The sequence below is a fragment of the Sesamum indicum genome, linkage group LG2, assembly GCF_000512975.1.
Source record: "Sesamum indicum cultivar Zhongzhi No. 13 linkage group LG2, S_indicum_v1.0, whole genome shotgun sequence".
Classification (NCBI taxonomy): Eukaryota; Viridiplantae; Streptophyta; class Magnoliopsida; order Lamiales; family Pedaliaceae; genus Sesamum; species Sesamum indicum.
The window spans coordinates 6,935,831-6,952,641 of NC_026146.1; the positions used below are offsets into that span (position 1 = coordinate 6,935,831).

General features: G+C 31.1%; 1 protein-coding gene across 1 annotated transcript; it reads left to right on the forward strand.

The window, feature by feature from the left end:
* On the forward strand, nucleotides 8,354-13,941 carry LOC105155514. The gene is made up of 5 exons (XM_011071399.2): nucleotides 8,354-8,523; nucleotides 8,599-8,714; nucleotides 9,289-9,899; nucleotides 12,506-12,620; nucleotides 13,466-13,941. Exons 1-5 carry the CDS (start codon nucleotides 8,449-8,451, stop codon nucleotides 13,515-13,517), a joined length of 969 nt encoding a protein of 322 aa, XP_011069701.1. The 5' UTR covers nucleotides 8,354-8,448; the 3' UTR covers nucleotides 13,518-13,941.

A 16,811-nucleotide genomic window follows, 5' to 3' on the forward strand; every position in this document is an offset into this window, starting at 1 on the left:
TCAAATTAGATCATAAGTCGTGACACTAGTCTTACTAGATGGATCAACTATGACATCTAGCTATATAATTATAGAGATACTAGTCTTTAACTAAATTTGTATTTTAAGTTAGTTAACGATGTCTACTATTGTTTAAGACATATTATATTGATAAAAACAGAATTTACTTTATTGATTATAATGAAAATTTTTTATAAAATGGATTATAATTATGGAGGTGTATTACAATTAGTGGTATTAAAGCATAGTGTTATAGGGGTGCTACAATCTGCTAGATGCACCAACTTGTATGCAGTGTGGTGCAATTAGATTTCAACGAGAACCACCAGGTTTCTATTGCTCCAATTGTCAAGTGAAACTTTCAGCCTCGATGTTTCTGAAGAACTATGAGATTCTTTCTTTGGTAGTTCTCATATCCGTTAGCTTTTTACGGCACATACAACATGTTGTGGCCTTCACTTCATTCGTGGTCACTTATGATAAGGAGTTCTGCCGTAATGACAAAAATAAATACACATTTAGAATCCTAGGGTTGGTTTAACCAATTTGCCGCGATATTTCATGATGTTGAGAATAAGGTTGATAATAGTTTAATTGTGTATGATAAAATAAAAGAAGAGTTGGTAAATGATTATGAAACTTGATGGTTGTCGAGGCTACAAAAAATAATTCCTACTACACTTGTGAAAGTGGGAGTAGGGTCGATTCCATAGAGACTGGTTTTAAGTTGATTTATTTAAATAGAAATAGAAAATAATTGGACGAGGGGGTGTTTGATGATAAAAAAAAATAATTGAAAACTAATAAACTAGAAAGCAGTCAAAATTTACCTAGTGAGAATATGGGAGAAGGCTTTTCCGATTAAGGTCGGGATCATACTTGATTCTTATGAGTTGATCATTGATGCAAAAATAACACTTGTATAAACAAATATATCAGTTATAGTTGTTGGTACGACCTAAGAACCTCACATTTCCTTACCTTTTCGTCAGCCAAGGTACGACCGTTGGCTAGATCCCTAATTAACAGACAAGCCTGGGAACGTTCATAAGATTTAATCTATTAACAACATTAAGAATTAGAAAGGCCAGATTCTAATAAATAAATTCCTACGAGGATAATTCGTTTAAACTAGATCATGCATTCCCCATAACATAACTAACTACTATGACATAATTAATCATGCTACGTTGCTACTAAGAATTAAACTAAACAAACAATTACACGGATTTGTAAAGTTCAATTAGCTAAGCAAACCTTCTTGATAATGAACAATTGGCCATATTATTCAAAAATTAGACGTTTGTAATAAAAGCACAGAGAATAGCATGAATATTCATTTAACAAGTGTAAAAAGAGCAGATTATATCTCACAATATGTTACAAATCAAGCAAACACCATACCTTAACCAAAAAATAAAGAATTTAGCTGGACATGTTAATGAAAGAAACACACTAAGAAGTGAAATTCCATTAACCCTGACAACAAATCAAAACTAAAAGAGAGAGTATGAAAGTGAATTAAGCTAAGGAAAATAAAGTAGTTTATTCAATTCCAAGATCCGCCTTCAAATTAAGCACATCATTCCTTTTTTCTCTTGCGGAAATTACGGTTTTCTTTTATTCATCCGTGTTGACTAAATCACTAAGCGGCACGTTTAATCAATCCCGCAAAACTGCTTTGAAATCTTTTCTTCCCTTTTTTATGCCTTTAATTTTCGGTTTTAGCTTGATTTTGCCATCTTTATCCCATATCATCCCTTTTTAGCTGAATATGCAATAAATTCACATGATTATGAATATTTTTAGATTAAAAAGGAAGATTAAATCACTATAAAATCATGACGATTTGCGTAGTTATCAGAACTTCTAAAGGTTAATCCTTACTCTTCTTTCTTTCATTGCCTACAAGAAAATCCTGAATTACGTGACTGTAGGGTTGTTCTAAGAGCTAACCCTGTGTTAAATAAATGCTTATATAACGTTCCTACTATTGATCAAGTGGTCGCAATATGAAAGGACTTTGATAAGTGTGATAGTCTCAATGTCAATATATATTATCCAAAATCAGGTAGAATTAAAAAGATATAGTATTATTACAGACGCTATGATCCATTATAACATCCTTTATTATTTCCCCTATGTGAACTTGGTTGACATGCTAGCATTAAGCAAAAATATAATTCTGAGAGAATTAGATATCAAAAAAGAATGAGATCTTGTGAAGGTCAACACCTGGCCATCCTTTCACGTGTCTTTTCAGGTGTTCAATTGTTGCAAGCCGAGGCAGAAAGCATGCGAGTAACACCATATATTTTCTTTAGTTATTTAACTTAATTTAATTTTTATCTTTTATTGCCTGCAGGTGTTGAATAATATTAACATAAAAGGGAGACTATATCTGCTTTAGAATATTATTGCTATAGACTACAGATGCATATTATTGATAAATCACTATTATCGCACTCTAATAGACTATTGCTACAATATGTGCATGATATTTATATTAAGGTTGAGACACAAAGGCTTGATTATTTTTTGCATGAACAAAGATAAAAAATTGCTAGACATGAGTCTTTTCAGGGTATAGTATATAGTCTTGAAATATATGGTAAAAATGACCCTAGTAAAATTGGACAATGATTCATACTTCTAGCATCATTTATAGGAGGTCCTATGCGTTAGAGATATGTAGATGCAACGACATTGATTCAAAAGTATGGGAGCCAAATATTTTCTTGACAATGACATGTAATCTAATTGGACCGAAATCACTAACAAAAAACTTGATAATGAATTACTACATAACATGCATGATCTATTAGCTCGAGGTTTTAGGGAAAAGTTTGAAGAATTAAAAGATGAATTGATAAATAAGAAAATTTTCGAAGATGTTGCAACTTATAGAAATGTTATTGAATTTCAAAAAAGAAGCTTTCCCCATGCATGTCGGCCATTAAGAATGAAAGATAGGTACAAAATTAAATCTCCGGATGCATATGATCAATCTAAATGTGTTGAATTGTCTGATAAAGCAAGATATCCTTATCTTTATTCTTTGGTTGTCAAGCATACGATACATGGTCTTTATGGTAAGTTGAATAAGAATAATGTTTGCATGATAGGTGGTACACGTAAAAATCATTATCCAAACGAATTTTATGGTGTAACATCCCATGGAAAAATTTAAATCCTAATTATAGGAAACAGAGTTGTGAAAGTGCTACTTTAGTTAGAATAAAATTACTTGATAATTGTTGGGTTGTGCCATATTGTCCATATTCATTAGCAAAGTTTGATTGCCACATTAATGTTGAGATTTGTTCTAACATGAAATTATTTCAGTACTTATATCAGTATATGTCTTTAAGGGATATGATTGAGTAGCTTATAGTTTAAGAAGACTTATTCTCCTTAATCTTAATATACTCTTCTATGACAGATCCAACGAAATTATAGGAAAATTTTAAAACTCATATGTCTGAAGATTTTTATCGGCGAGGTTATTTATCTAAACATGAAATGGAGATAAAGACATTAGAAGGAATTAATGAATTTTTTGGAATTTTATGCACATCTTTGAAAGAACTCCATCTTCCTTCATGCCCATGAACTTTTTCAATTAAGATAAATTTACAAAAGAGTACAATCATGAGAGAAATATAGAAATTTCAGAAGTCGATCTACTTTCAATTGAGAGATTAAATGACGATTACAGGCGTGCATTTAAAATTATCACTAAAAAGGATTACTCAAGTTCAAGCGATACCTACTTATAGATGGACCAGGTTGAAGTGGAAAAACCTTCTTACACCTGTCGTAGCAGCTTCTAGCATAGTAGCTGCGGTGTTGCCTAGAGGTCAAACAACACATTCATGATTTAATATACCTATGAATCTTGATGAGAAACAAAATGTAAGTAAGAAATCGAACTACACTTGCAAAGTCATTGTTAAGTCGAAGTTGATAATATGGGATGAGATTTCAATGACTAGGCAGCAGATCATGAGACATTGGATGATATTTTACAAGATTTAACTAATTGTGAAATCCTTTTGGTGAGAAAGTCGTTGTCTTTGGTGGTCATTACAGGCAAATTGCACTATTATTTTTAAGAGAAAATATGCGTGCTAAAGATGATCCAATGTTCGTTGAATTTTTTATGAGTGGGTAATGGGACTAAAACTCATGTTCTTGATGATAGAAAATTTCAAATAACATGATTTTACCTTTTGTTGAGTCTCACAAATCCTTGGGTGATCTGATTGAATTTATTTTTCCATGTTTGGATCTTTTCTTGGCTCGTCCTCACTTGTAATAAATAGATCCATTTAGTGCCTAAGAATGATTGTGTTGATGGGATAACTGAAATTTCGATTGAGATAAGTTTTCACGTGAATTGAAACATTTTGTTAGTCTCGATAAAACCCATGACGCTTCACAACAAGGTCAATATTAGGATTTCTTGAACTCTATCACAGTAGTTGGACTACAAACCACATACATTAAAAGTATGATGTCCTATTATGCTACTAAGAAATATCGATCCAATTGAAGGTCTTTGCAACGGAAAATAGGTCCCCGCATTTCCTTATTTTGATATGTTTATAAAAATTTTCAATATATTTTAGTTATTTATTTGAAAAGCAATAATTTAACCAATTTATCATTTTACCTCAACCAAACAACACTAGTTTCTGAACCATCATGTTTTTTAATTTTTTCTTGGTGGCCTACTTGTGAATGATGTGCATGTCGTTCCTCTATTGGTTCTCTATCTGCAGTATTAGTAATGTCTCCAGAATCTTGATTAGTTTAAAATTTCAAACAAAGTTAATAAATTCAATGCATCAAATCGATAACAAACATGATATAGTGTATTGAGAAGACGACGAAAATAGTAAATAATGGATAAGAAAGATGACATTGTAATTCAAAGCCTAAGCAATGGTGAGGTAGTTTATCATTTCATTGAGGAAACTCAAGAAATCCATTAAACCAATTAAGAGGATTTTTCACCTGCCAACAAAATCAAACAAATAAATGAATAACATAACCATGTATTTATATAACAATTATTTAGTTTTATTTTTATTCAGCTTTTGAATGTTTCATTGGATAAAGTGCTTTTATAATAATTTCAAAAAATTCAAATCGTTAAGTTGAATGAATAGGTTCTTTTTTATTTATAAAGTACTTATTAACTTTCTAAAAAGTTTGTTAACTTATGACATACCTTATATTTTTACTTAAACTAATTCAAATAATATAATTATTTTATTAAAGTAATAAATATTACATGCAGTGCACGTAGTTTCTACTAGTAAATAAAAGTACTCATATTAAGGCTATTCTTTTACTTGAATAAAGTTTGGTTTATTTTCTCCAAAACAGAACAAAACGTAGCCCTGTGATGCCATAAATAAATGTTTGAATGAAAGAGGATTCATTATTTAGATTAAAAAGGTCATGGACACTCATTATGGCATCGAATATCTCTACAATATTTCTTCACTGATTGAAGAATATGTCGACTAGCCCCCGAAAGTTCATTTGAAGAATGTTCAGCTTCACACTCTCATGTTAGTGATATGTACCAATTTTCTATCTCATTAACTTTCAAAACTAAAATAATTGGATACTTTTTACTTATGTATTGATTTGTCAAATATCAGATTTGTCAACTAATGGTATTAATAATGATTCTAATGTTGTTACTACATCAAGGGACGTACACCTTCTCCAATCAAGCAATGATCCAACTGATGTTACAAGTTTATTAGTTTCACCTCCAAAGTCATAAGTGATTGCGCTTGCAGGTGTAACTCGCCTGTTAATTTATAAATAAACAGCTACTACATAACTCATCAGGTTTTTGTTCAGGCTTCATGTGTGGTAACCTCTTTTACCAGTTAGCCTCGATGATCTATTTTGTCCATGCACTTGCTACTTAGTGATTTTCTAGTTTTAAATCTTTTCCTAGTGTTGACATGATGTTGTTACGGGGTCTAAGAACCCGTTATGTTATATAAACTTATCACTTCCTTTGTTGTTAATCAGCTTTATATGAATAATTTCCTTCTGGTGTTGAGTTTTTATCTTTTGTTCTTTAAATACCACAGATTCATACCAAGAATGACGTTATCATCTATCATATAATTGAAATTTGCTGAGTTTGAATTTGTGTGATCAAGATTTGCTTCGCTAAAATCTTCAAAGGGATTCCTTATTAGGAATATTGATTTTTGTTTTACATTCGATCAATTGTTTCGTTTCGTACTACCTGAATCTAAAGTTCATATTCCTCTGAAAAAAATTTCTATAAATATAAGCTTCTATTATGAATTATGGATATGAAATTTATATTTAAAAAATTGGACCGAATCATGGCATAAGTTCAAGTAGCTTAAAAATAAAACTCCAAGTGAAAGAAACGCAATTTTGACGTAACTTTTAGTTACATTTTGATTAAAGACAAAGATTTTAATCCTTGTTCATATTTTCTTATTTCATTTTTGCTAACAATATGAATTGCTCAATTCTCATAAATTAATATTCTACATAACCAAATTCTCCTTAATTCTTATATCATATTATTCAGCATTATAACTATTCATCAAGAAATAACAAATTTTTACTAAACTTTTAGGGGCATAATTTCTAATCTATATCTATACTATATATCAAAGTGTGAATCGTTCATATGTTTGTTCATCATTGTAAAAAGATATTCATACCCTTACTTAAGTAATTTTTATAATATTAAATGAAAACTAGTTATAAAAATATAAAATTCTATTAGGGGAAGACTATTGAACAGTTCTAATACCTTAAACTACTTAGACAATAATAAATATATCCTATTAAAAGAAATAGGCTAATAATATGTCCGCGCAATTAATTAGTTAGAAGATATTTTTAAATATTATAAAATTATTATTATACTAGGGAAAAATATAAGTTAAAATGAATAGCAATGAAATGATTATAAAATAATAAACTTCAAAAACTATATATATATATATATATGAAAGAATAAATATTATGAAATTTTAAATAAAAATAATCAATCTTATTAAATTAGAAATGCTTTCGAAAAACTTAACATGGGTGACTTCTTATTAATTGATTTTATTTTAATATTAGTAGTATAAAATTATTTTGAGATTATACTTCAATATACTTTTGATTTTTACCATAATATACTGGATATAAAATAATACTACTAAATGCAATTTGGTTAAGTATATAATATTGAGAATTCTTGAGTGTTTATTACTATTATGAGAAGACATTCATATCCTTACTGTGATTCTCTTTTCAATAATAAATTAAAGGAATAATTACATTTATGCCTCCTAATTTATGGTGTGTTCACACAAACTACCCCTACCTTTTGCATAATTACATAAACCACCAATAACAATGAAAGAATAAGAATAGTTGTGTGATGATGTTGATATTATTTTTTAGGGGGGGGGATGTGTAATTTTGCAAAAAGCAGTGATAATTTGTGTAAATAATTTTGACGTCTCTGATGGTATATGTGTAATTATCCGAAAGATATAGATGATCGATATAAACAGGTCATAGGCTACAAAGTGTAAATATAATTATCTCTAAATAAGAATTGTTATAAGAACCAAATTCTATCAAAGCAAAAAGTATTTTTCTTAATGGAAAGTTGGAAAGTTAGAAAATTCCAAATAAAAATCATTAATTTTATTATAGAAATCCATTGAGAAATTTTAAAGTGAGTTAACTAATTGATTTTATTTTTAATATTAGTATTAGGTAACATTTTTTAGATTGTACTTTTATTCTTTGTTTTCCATAATATATTGGAGTTAAAATAATACTAATAAGCAGACTTAATATTTAAATTGCAATGACAATATATACTATAATTTTTTAAAAAAAATTAAAAATTTGATAAAAGTAAATACAGTACTATGAGGTCATACGAAAGAATATAAAATACAAATCTACGTTTCGAAACGAAACACACCATGTGAACACCCGTCTGAAAGAATAATATTGTATATAAGAATGCGCTAAAAACTAATAAAATCGAAAGAATATACACATTAAAATTTGTATAGAGTAGTGAATATAATTATAGGATGTTATGATTAATATATTCTCAGATAAAAGCACTATTTTTATATATTAAATTAATTTTTTGTATAAAATCTCTTGTTATATAATTTTTAATATTTTTAGTAATTAATAAATTTTATATAATCATATAAAAATATATTTTTACAGGTGGATTACTTTCTATGGATAATAAGAGTACTGATCAACTTTATCTTTTTCTTTTTTTTAAAAAAAAAGATATACGGCTGATCAAATATTGAAGAAAAAGAAGAACCCTAATTCGCGGACTAAAGGGGAAAGGGGTTTTAGCTTTTGGCAACTTCGAGTGGAGAAATTCATAAGCCGGCAATGGGGAAAGAGGAAGAGCTTTGGGACGATTCTGCCCTCATCAAAGCTTTCGACCACGCTATTACCAAATATAAGGCAATAATCTATATTCCCATACTCAATTTGCGTATTTTGTATTGCTTTCATTGTTTCAATCGAATTCTTCGGCAGGTGATGCATGGAATGAGTGGGTCGACCACGGAAGGGAAGAGCATGAGTCATGCAGACGAAAGTTTATCAGCTGCTGAAGCTGATAATGGAAGCAATGAGTTTGGCCCCCACGCTGTGTAAATTCCTGAAGGCTAATATATTATTGTGGCGTAATTATTTCTTAGTTATCTGTTAAAAATTTCGGAAATTCGCTAGATGGATTTGTAAAGCAGTTGATAGTGTATTAATTAGTGCAAGCATTTTGCAGTGTTCTTTCATAAGTAGATAAGTAGATAAGTAGATAAGTAGAAAGTGAGCAGAAGGATCAGCTCTTCCCTAGTTTATGATATAATGTGAGTACCTAGAGCATTGAACTAAAATAATTTTGTATTTTGAAAATGATTTAGTTGGTGTTCCACAGTAGTACCAACTCCTTGGTAAGGAAAGGATTACAGTATCTTATTTTCAAATTTAAAAACTAGAAACGCCCATTGTCTCCTTGAAATGAGATTTCAGTTCATGGGTTTGTGCTCTTAACTCATCCCAGTGTATATACTCTATTGTTCTTCCCTTTTGCATGATTATGCTCTCAAATATTTGGTACTAGCATAAGCATAATGTTCCTGCCTTAAATGACAATTCAACTGAAAAGCTATTGTAATTTACGACTCAATGATGCTAACTTTCTTATTACTTTTTATGTTGCTGAAGACATGTACAGGATGTTGGAGAGACTGCTAACCTTTTACAAGTCAAGGAAAATTCTCCTTTGGAGTTGGGTTCTTCTGCAAAATGTGCAGGTTCTTCCAATATTCAAAATGATACCCATGGACTGATCAATGAAAAGCATGCTGCAAAAGCAGGCTCCCCAGGGGATTGTGTGATCTCATCTAATGTACAAAGTCATAATCAGGCAACATGGTATTCAAATGGTCCAGAAGAATACAGCCAGTTGTTGAACAAATATTATGAGCTTGAGGGTCAGCGACAGCAGATACTCCAGCAACTCAACCAATACAGCAATTGGAATTATCAACACCCTATTCCCAATGCATCTACTTCTGAAGAGTATCAAGCATCTGATCCTCAACATTTTGACACTGTTACCTGTTACTGTCCATATGGCTGCCAAAATTGGGTTGTTCCATGCAATTCATTACCTGCTTCTTGTTCAGGTGGTGCTTGTAATGATAAAAGCTGTGATGCTATACCAGAAGGTTCTCAAAATAGGAATTCTATGTCTCCACAAGATTCTGATTATGTTAAGACAGCAATGGTTGCTGCTGAAAAAGCATTGTCTTCTTTAAAGGAAGCAAATGGAGGTGAGATATCTATCCAAATTTTCATATACTTGTTAACTATTCTAATTCTTTGGGTGTAAATTTTGGCTATGGGATTCAAATTCTCTAGAAAGTGGACTAGTGGAGTATTAAAAGAATTCCTTCACAGAGCAATGATCATATCTGGTATATGCAAGTTTTAGAGTTAAATGGATGTAAATTGCAGAGTAAAAATATCAAGTTCCTCTCTTGGGTCACAAGTTACTCTAGAGTCTAGAGTCACCCGTCTTATGGATATGCTAGATTATTGTTTAAGAAGTCTGCTATACAGAAATCAGACAGACTAAAAAATAAAGAGAATGGAGGCAGCTATTAGGTCCTGTGGCCTAACATTGAAGAAGCGCTACAGCTGAAAAACAAAGCTCCATCTGCTTAAATAGATTCACTGGTGGTGAGCTTGCTGATCATCCATTTAAATATGTAGGTATGTCTTTTAGAAAAGTACTGGAAAGATGACGAGTTTTACCTTCATGACAATGCATCAAGCGGATAACATTCAGTAGACCAAGTGGCTAGTTGCAATACCTTATAGAAGAGCCCTTCAACCTACCGACAGCAAATGACTTTATTAATTACCGTAAAGAAATCACCTATGGTGTTTTCTAATAATGATCTGTGACCTACAAACATCATCGGTTTATGGTCTTCAACCTTTTCATACTTTTATCTCTCTACTCTTGTAGTATCAAAATATCATTCAATCATCACTAATAGCTCAAGAGGAATAGATTTGGTAGGAGTTTCTCCTCAGAAGTTGTTGGATTTCTATTTCAAGTACGAGATTTTAAAAAAATCACCCCATAAAATAGTAAGACAGATTAGGGAGATGTGATGCTAGTCATTTTTTCTTGTCATCGAAACTGGAAATGATAGATGAAGAATTTCCTTTAGTTATCTTTTCGTTCTTTATGTCTTCCAATGATATTTTTCATTATGCAGTCCATCCAGAGATTCGTATTAAGTTTAAATTCTTAATGTTGTAACTAGATCTCTTGTTAAAATATATGATATGTTGATAAAGTTGAAGAGAAAAGAAGAAAATAAAATTATTATGTGGTTCTGCCATTTGGCCTACATCCACGGACAAACACCCAAAGGGCCGTAACATCTTTGTTCTCAATTGAACCCATTTACAAGTGAATTGCACGTATGTAATTATCACAAGTAGATGAAATCGCTCCACCATCAAATCAAAATCTTAATAATCTATTAGATATATCTGTTATGATTTTCAAACAATCTTTTCTTGATTCTTAAGATTCGTCTCAAGTTGAATACTGGATTTTGATTGTTGTCTTCAACTTGAAATAACCTGAGGTACTTCAAGAAATTCCTGAATCCACTTCAGGTCTGTGGCTGAAGATTCATGATACGGAGAAATAATCACAAAATGACACATTCTGCACTATAATAAGCTCCATTAGACGCTATTAGTAAAGTGTCATGAAGATTGATATGGAGGGGATGGACATTGTGAATGAGAAATTGAAACAAAGATAAAGCTGGATTAGAAACCTGGCAACTTGCTTTTGTACCATGTTAAAGTTTATGATATACTGATAAAGGTGAATATAAAAGAAGAAAACAAAAGAATTATGTTATTCTACCATTTGGTTTACATCCACCGATAGTCTCTTGTAATCAATATCAAAGATAACATCTTGATTCTTAACACAAGTTACTGTATTCTTTTAGTTGCTTGGTATGATTTATGAAAATTACGGTATGGCAATAGTCTTCTTGCATTTGACCGCATATTTCTTGAAGATAGAATTACAAAATGCAAAAGCTGTTCTTTTCTGTTTTACATTTCATATTTTTCTTAGATGTTTTCTCTTTGTCATCTTCCACATGCCAGAAACTTTAATGGATTATGGACTTGGCATACAAAAGAATGTTGATAGCTTGTCAAATTACATCTGGGTTGGGATCATAAGCCTGACTCAGAATTAAGCTTATACTCGACATTTCTGCCATTTGAGCAACACATATATCCGTAGGCGGATATTGCCTGACAAGGGCGCTTTGTTCTGCTTTGTGCATTCCAAAGAAATTTATAGCTTATTGGAGTTACTATACTGTTTGGGATGATAAGCCTGACAGCGATTTAAGCACTCAAAACCTAAGCTTATGCTCTGCCTTTGTGCGATTTGAGTAATACATGTCCCTGAAAGTCAATAGTGGAAAAAATAATAGAAGTACTTTACGTATATCCTTCTGCACACCTTCTTACATAGTCTCTTTCTAAACAATATAATATGAATTTCACATGCTAGTGATTTTCTATATGTGCTTTATGCCACTGTGACACTGGTTAGAAATCCAGTTTCAAGACCCGGCAATCTTGTTATGAAGAAATTTGTGCTGTCTTGTTATTAGTTGTGTAGCTGGCTGCTCAGGTTCTTCAGCATATAATTTTCTCCTTCCAAATCACTAGGAATATTTTCTGCTTATGCACTAATTAACATGCTTTTCCGAGCTTGCAAATATTATTGTCGCTTTGGTTTCAGTTAAGTAATAATGATAAAGTATGAATAAGCTTACTTTATGATCTCTGAGTAAATCATTTTATCCTTGGTGAATTTCAGTGAAGGACAAACCACTTGGAATGGAGATGGGCCACTCTGCTGAAAGCAACAAGTCCACTACAGATCTTGATGTGGTTCTGAATGCTTGGTATTGTGCAGGCTTTTATACCGGAAAGTGAGTATTAATAATCTCAATATTCTATAGATTATTTTAAAATGCTTCTTTGCTGGACAAACCACTGTTTAAGTGAAGTAGAAAAAATTGGGTCAGAGTTGTGTACTTTAAAACACATTTGTAATACCCGTTCGACTATGAGTACACTCTCTTGTCTGATTATACCATGGTCTATACATATAACTCTATTTTTTGCATCTTTAATCAGTGCTGCTATTGACAACAACCCAAAAGAGTGGCTTCCTGAATCTAATTACCACATGGATTGAGAAGCTTGTAGTCTAGTACCTGATTATTAACCTTTAACAAAGTGAAGAACAGTTGTTATGACCCACAATTGTGGCTAGCGAAACACCTATTTTTCACTCCTATTAGATTATTTTTGTCTTAGAGATCGTAATTAATTAATTATTTTTTATTTAAAAAAGAGGGGAAAATGTCTATTTTTCGTTGACATGGAGAACTACATGAATAATAAAGAAATAAAATCCGTGGAAGGAAGAGAAATGCTCCTAGAATCTTGAATCACGTAAACAAATAAGCAATGAAGATTATTTACCGCCTTCTGCAAAACTATGGATGTTGCTTCCAGGGTCTACATAGATGTCAGTGGCTTTTGTACGAGTGATCATTATTACTGTTGACTTGAGATACTTATAAGCTTGAATCGACATGGATAGTGAACAATGTAAAATTGATTATGATAATTGTTGATCCTTTGTGCGTGCAAGCATTCCCTGGTTTTTCATCCAAAAAATGCATTTCTCTGCATTTCAGCAATTTCACTTAATGTATCTGCTTTCTTTACCAAAACCCACATGGTTTGTTTTTGCTTTGTGATCAAGGTATCTTTCTGAGCAGTCTTTCGAAAAGAGAAAGCACTCTCACTGCTCTTGAGCCTTCAATAATCAGCAGGCATGCCATCATCTTGGGGGAAAAATTTGTTAATATAGTAGCTATCACAAGTGTTCACCCATTGAAGAGCTTGGTATTTTCAGTCAAGGAAATACAATTCGGTCGGCGGCTATGATATCAAGATAAGAATATGCGATTCTCATTGATTTGCCATTCTACATTGTCTTTGCAGTCCTATCATTTTGGAAAATTTTAGAGAATCAACACACTACTGTAAGTATTCGGTATGGTGTTTGTTATATTGACATACACTCTGTCTGAGGGGAAATGTTGGTACCTTGCTGCTAGTCCTTGTAGTTCAGTTGGTGATGTGGTTTCAGGAAAACCATGAAACTCTAAAGATACGAGCATTGTTTGGTTAAAATTTTCTTTATTGCTGATGCAACTCCAAACTTCATCCAGAAAATTATTTTTTTAGAAAAGAAAATGTTGACATTTTATCCATTATTACATTGGGGAAATAAACGAGACATTTTAGAGTAAATTATATTGATACTATATGAGATTGTGTATAACTACGAAAATAGCTTTGTATCTGTAAAATTACAAGAGTAGTCCTTGGGGTGTCAAAGTAAATCTCAGGGGTGTTTATGTAAATTTTAGTCTCTAAGAAGGTGTTGATGTAAATTAGAATTACAATTTAGAGGGTGTTTGTAATTTTATAAATATTTAAAAATTTTGTGTAATTAGATTTAACTTTAATGGTGGTGATGTAATTTACCCAACATTTAAATCATCTTTCCAAAAGTTTATAGAACCATGATAGTGATAATGTATATAATTAGCAATTATTATTATATTACTGTTTGGTGAATGTCACTTGGGGTCTTGGAATAGTGTGATTTGATGGTACTGTCTCAACTTAGAGTAGAAGTTATGGTGTCTCAAATTGTATTGTTATTGGAAGCTAATAATATTTATTTACAGTTAAGCTATACACGATACAATACAGAGATGGCCACACGAAAAATTTTTAAAAATTAAAACACGATACAACACTGATACAATTATACATAATATATATTTTTATTATATATATTCTTAATTTGTCATAAAATTAAAATTTGCAATATGAAAAGTATCAAAATAAAATATAAAATAAGTATGTCTTACATTTATATTTTTGACCAAATGTGATTTCAAAAACATACATTATCAGTTTGTTTTTAAAAGTATGCGATGAAATATTTCTAATATTCAAAATTAAATCATCATAACTATCTCTCAAACTTTTGCAATTCCATCTTAAAACTTTGAGTCTGAGAGACAGAATTAATTCTTTTTCTTTTTTATTAAGCTTAATTTTTTTTTAAAAAAAAGCCCATAACTTTTTATAATTGTAAAAAAAGATTCAAAAGATGTTGGGCAAGTCTGTCGTGGCGTGTCTAATGTCCTATCCTTTTTTTTTATATTATATTTTTGAATACGCGAATGACTGTGTCCATATCCAATATATATTTGACAATACATCGAATATTTTTTTAAAATGTCCGTGCATTATAACTATTAAGCAAAGAATGAGATGAGACACATGGATAGCAATTTTATTCCAACAAAAACAAAATTGATCATTTTATTCATTTTAGAACTTATTATTTTTAGTTTTAGGTCTGCATGGTAAAGCTTTCTCGTGTTAGTTTCTTGAGTGAAGTGCAAAACATAATCATTTTCATATTATCATTTTTCCTACCACAAGAAAAACTAATAAATAATGATCAATTATTTTAAATTTTTTGTGCACATACATCAAATGTGCCACATACCGTTAGTATTAAAAAATTCCCAAAATGAAATTAATTTTGTTTAACAAATAACATGACTTTCTAGGAGGAAAAAACACAAAGGCAATATGGTCTAAAGAGTGTAAAACAAAAGCCCCCAGAGACTGACGAAATTATATTAGTTCTGAAGTTTAGGGATTAATAATTTGATCGGCTCTTTCTTTTTTGCTCCCCCCTATAAATGAACGGCTAAGATTTAGTCACTTATTAACCCAACACATAAGTAGAACAATTACAAGCATGACAATTGTATTGAGAGCTCATCTTCCTATTCTAATTTTTCAGTTTGTGTGATGTTAAATCTTGTGCCAAATGTGCCTTCTTGAATGTTAACCCATCACACTTTTTGTTTGTTTCTTATTGCCTTATTCACTCCTTAAGAATCTTCCATTCCACTTTGGTATCGTACGATCACATGTATATATGTATTGTATGTTGGCCCATTTTTAATACAAACTAATTTAATTTTTAAAATGGACACATTGTTAACACACCATCATATGATACTTGTGTGGTAAATTATATTTTTAATCCTGTAATATTAGGTCGTTAGTATTTTTGGTCCTATAACTTATTTTATTTATACATTTAGTCTGTTTTTTACGAATTTAGTTTTGAACATATCACATTTGGTCCTTTTTGACAAGTTTAGTCCTTTGTTAATAATTTTGGTCCCCTTCACACAGAAATGGATCTCATTTTTGGTCTTGTAGCTATGAGTCGTTAGGATCAAAATTGTCAATACAGGACTAAATTTGCTAAAAAAGGACCAAATGTAAGATGCTCATGACCAAAATCATAAAAAAAATGACTAAACATGTGAATAACATAAATTACATGACCAAAAGTACTAATGATCTAAAAGTACCCGACCAAAAGTGTAATTTTACCTACTTGTGTAATAGAACACTAGGCCGTTTGAATGGGTATTTGCCCATGATGGGTGTCGAGACCACAAAAAATAATTTCTACAACACTTGTGAAAGTGGGAGTAGGGTCAATTCCACAGAAACTGAATTTAAGTTATTTCTTTAAGAAGAGAAAAATAATGGGGGGAGATTTGATGATAAAAGAAAATAATTAAAAACTAAATAAACTAGAAAACAATTGAAATTACATGTCGAAGATACGAGAGAGGAATTTTTCGGTTATGGCTAGAATCATCCTTGATTCTTGTGAGTTGATCATCGATGCAAGAATAAGACATGTATAAACGAATAAATCAGTTATAGTGTTGGTACGACCTAACACCTTACCTTTCCTTACCTTGTCAGCCAAGGTATGACTGTTGACTAGATTCCTAATTAATAGACAACCCTGGGAACGTTCACAAGATTTAATCTATTAACAGTATTAAGAATTAGAAAGGCCTAATTCTAATCAACAAACTCCTATGAGGATAATTCGTTTAAACTAAATCATGCATTCCCATAACACAACTAATTACTATGACATATTAATCATGCTACGTTGCTACTAAGCATTGGACTAAATA